Genomic DNA, 2,010 nt, shown 5'->3' on the forward strand with positions numbered 1-2,010 from the left:
TATGTATGTATGTATGTATGTATGTATGTATGTATGTATGTATGTATGTATGTATGTATGTATGTATGTATGTATGTATGTATGTATGTATATCAAAATAGATAAAATATGATATTACCTTATATTACATATCTATACTATATTATAAAGCATTTGATAAAAACTCTTAAAAACCATTTTTTATGCATGAAGTACTGTTTATTGATGCATATTTCTTAAAATTCAATATTAGAAGTAAATTGTGTGCAAGTACAACTTATTAAATCTTTATGTTTGAATTTATATAACTAACTGCATATAAACATAATCGGATAAAAGATAAATATTTCATTTTAAATATAAAAAATCAAAATAAAATTAGGATAATCATTTACTTTTAACAAAATACTTGATCATTATCTTTATAAAAAAAATTAAATAAAATAAAAAAAATAATTAAAGAAATATACAAAAACCAAGAAATTTTAAATAGTTAGTTTGATATTAATATCAATATTTTTTTCAATTTCTGATGATATCTTTATATTTATATTTTATTCAAAAATAAAAACATCATTATTTTCTCAAAACCAGATAAAACAGTATTATAAAGCAACTGGGATAAAAAAAAACCGAAACATTAAAATCGAGATATATCTTAATACATTTTGCGAATACCATCCTAGTTTTAATAAATTAAAAAAAAATTACGAAATAAAGTGAATCAACAACCGACGAGAGCACCCAGGTTACATTACATGTTGGGAACGGTTTCAATCTTCCAAGAGAAGACGGAAGAATGCTGCTTTTATCCGCCATCTCCAACTGTCACCCCACCTTTCCCCCTGCTTTAAACCAGGTCTCTCTCTCTCTCTCTCTCTCTCTCTATTATATATATATATATATATATGTGTGTGTGTGTGTGTGTGTGTGTGTGTGTGTGTGTGTGTGTGTGAAGGATCATGTGAGAAGGAAGGTTAAGGTGAGAAGCACAAGAAGTAATTTGGACCCTTGATCACCTTTAATCTCAAACTTACTCATGAATCGTGTTTTGATACGGGGTTTGATATGATCCATCTCATCCTGATATGCATCCAAGAGTGAAGATTTCTTCTTATACTACCCACCTTAACTCTATTTCCCATCGAAACCCGACCACATATATATATATATATATGTGTGTGTGTGTGTGTGTGTGTGTGTGTAGGTGGGAGTTCAACCGAGAACCCCTCTGTTTTACAAAAATGCAAGAACAATTATGGGTCTCTAACCTTTTTAACTAATTATTGAAGTTATATTAAATAAAAATATATCAATAAGGGTAGTAACATAATTAGGTATTTTTTACATTTTTTTATGTTATTTTAATTAATTATAATTATCCCATCATTTTAGATTGGAACTAATCACGTCGAATATCTCGTCTCTATCCTCATTACTCGATTATATGATAATCATGTGATAAGCAAGCACTCTGCAATTATATGCATTGAACGAACAAAACCATGTTTATCGATCAAAACAGAGGGATTATCATCGATTTACATTGTGAACGTGGCCTAGCTACACTATAATAATCATGTGATAAGCAAGCAATCTGACAATTATGTACGTTGAACATCAGTCGATTTTGGCATATTATTGTTGATAATTATACAAACTGTGTTTGTTGAACAAGACAGATGGGTTATATACAGTTTTAATTGTGAATGTGGCCTAACTAGACTGTGATAATCATGTGGCAAGCAAGCAATCTGACAATTACATACATTGAACATTAACATATCTAACATGAATTAACATGTGATAAGCAAGCAATATGACAAAACAGAGGGGTTATCATCGATTTACATTTTGAATGTGGCTTAACTACACTGTGATAATCATGTGATAAACAAGCAATTCGACAATTATATACATTGAACATTAATCGATTTTGGCATATTGTTGTTGATAATCGAGCAAATTGTGTTTATCGAACAAAACAGAGGGGTTATATATGGTTTTTTTTTTTTTTTTTTTTTTTTTTTT

At 28.8% G+C, this 2,010-nt stretch overlaps 1 protein-coding gene across 1 annotated transcript in view; it reads left to right on the top strand.

The window, feature by feature from the left end:
* Positions 1-738: 738 nt before the first annotated feature.
* Positions 739-2,010, top strand: part of LOC112517388 (cytochrome c6, chloroplastic) — a 5,324-nt gene continuing 4,052 nt past the window's right edge. The window contains exon 1 of the mRNA XM_025124827.1: positions 739-838. Coding sequence (XP_024980595.1) covers positions 779-838 — 60 coding nt within the window. The 5' untranslated portion in view covers positions 739-778. The remainder of the gene's footprint in view (positions 839-2,010) is intronic.

The sequence above is a fragment of the Cynara cardunculus genome, assembly GCF_001531365.2.
Source record: "Cynara cardunculus var. scolymus isolate 2C chromosome LG 1, CcrdV1, whole genome shotgun sequence".
Lineage (NCBI taxonomy): Eukaryota > Viridiplantae > Streptophyta > Magnoliopsida > Asterales > Asteraceae > Cynara > Cynara cardunculus.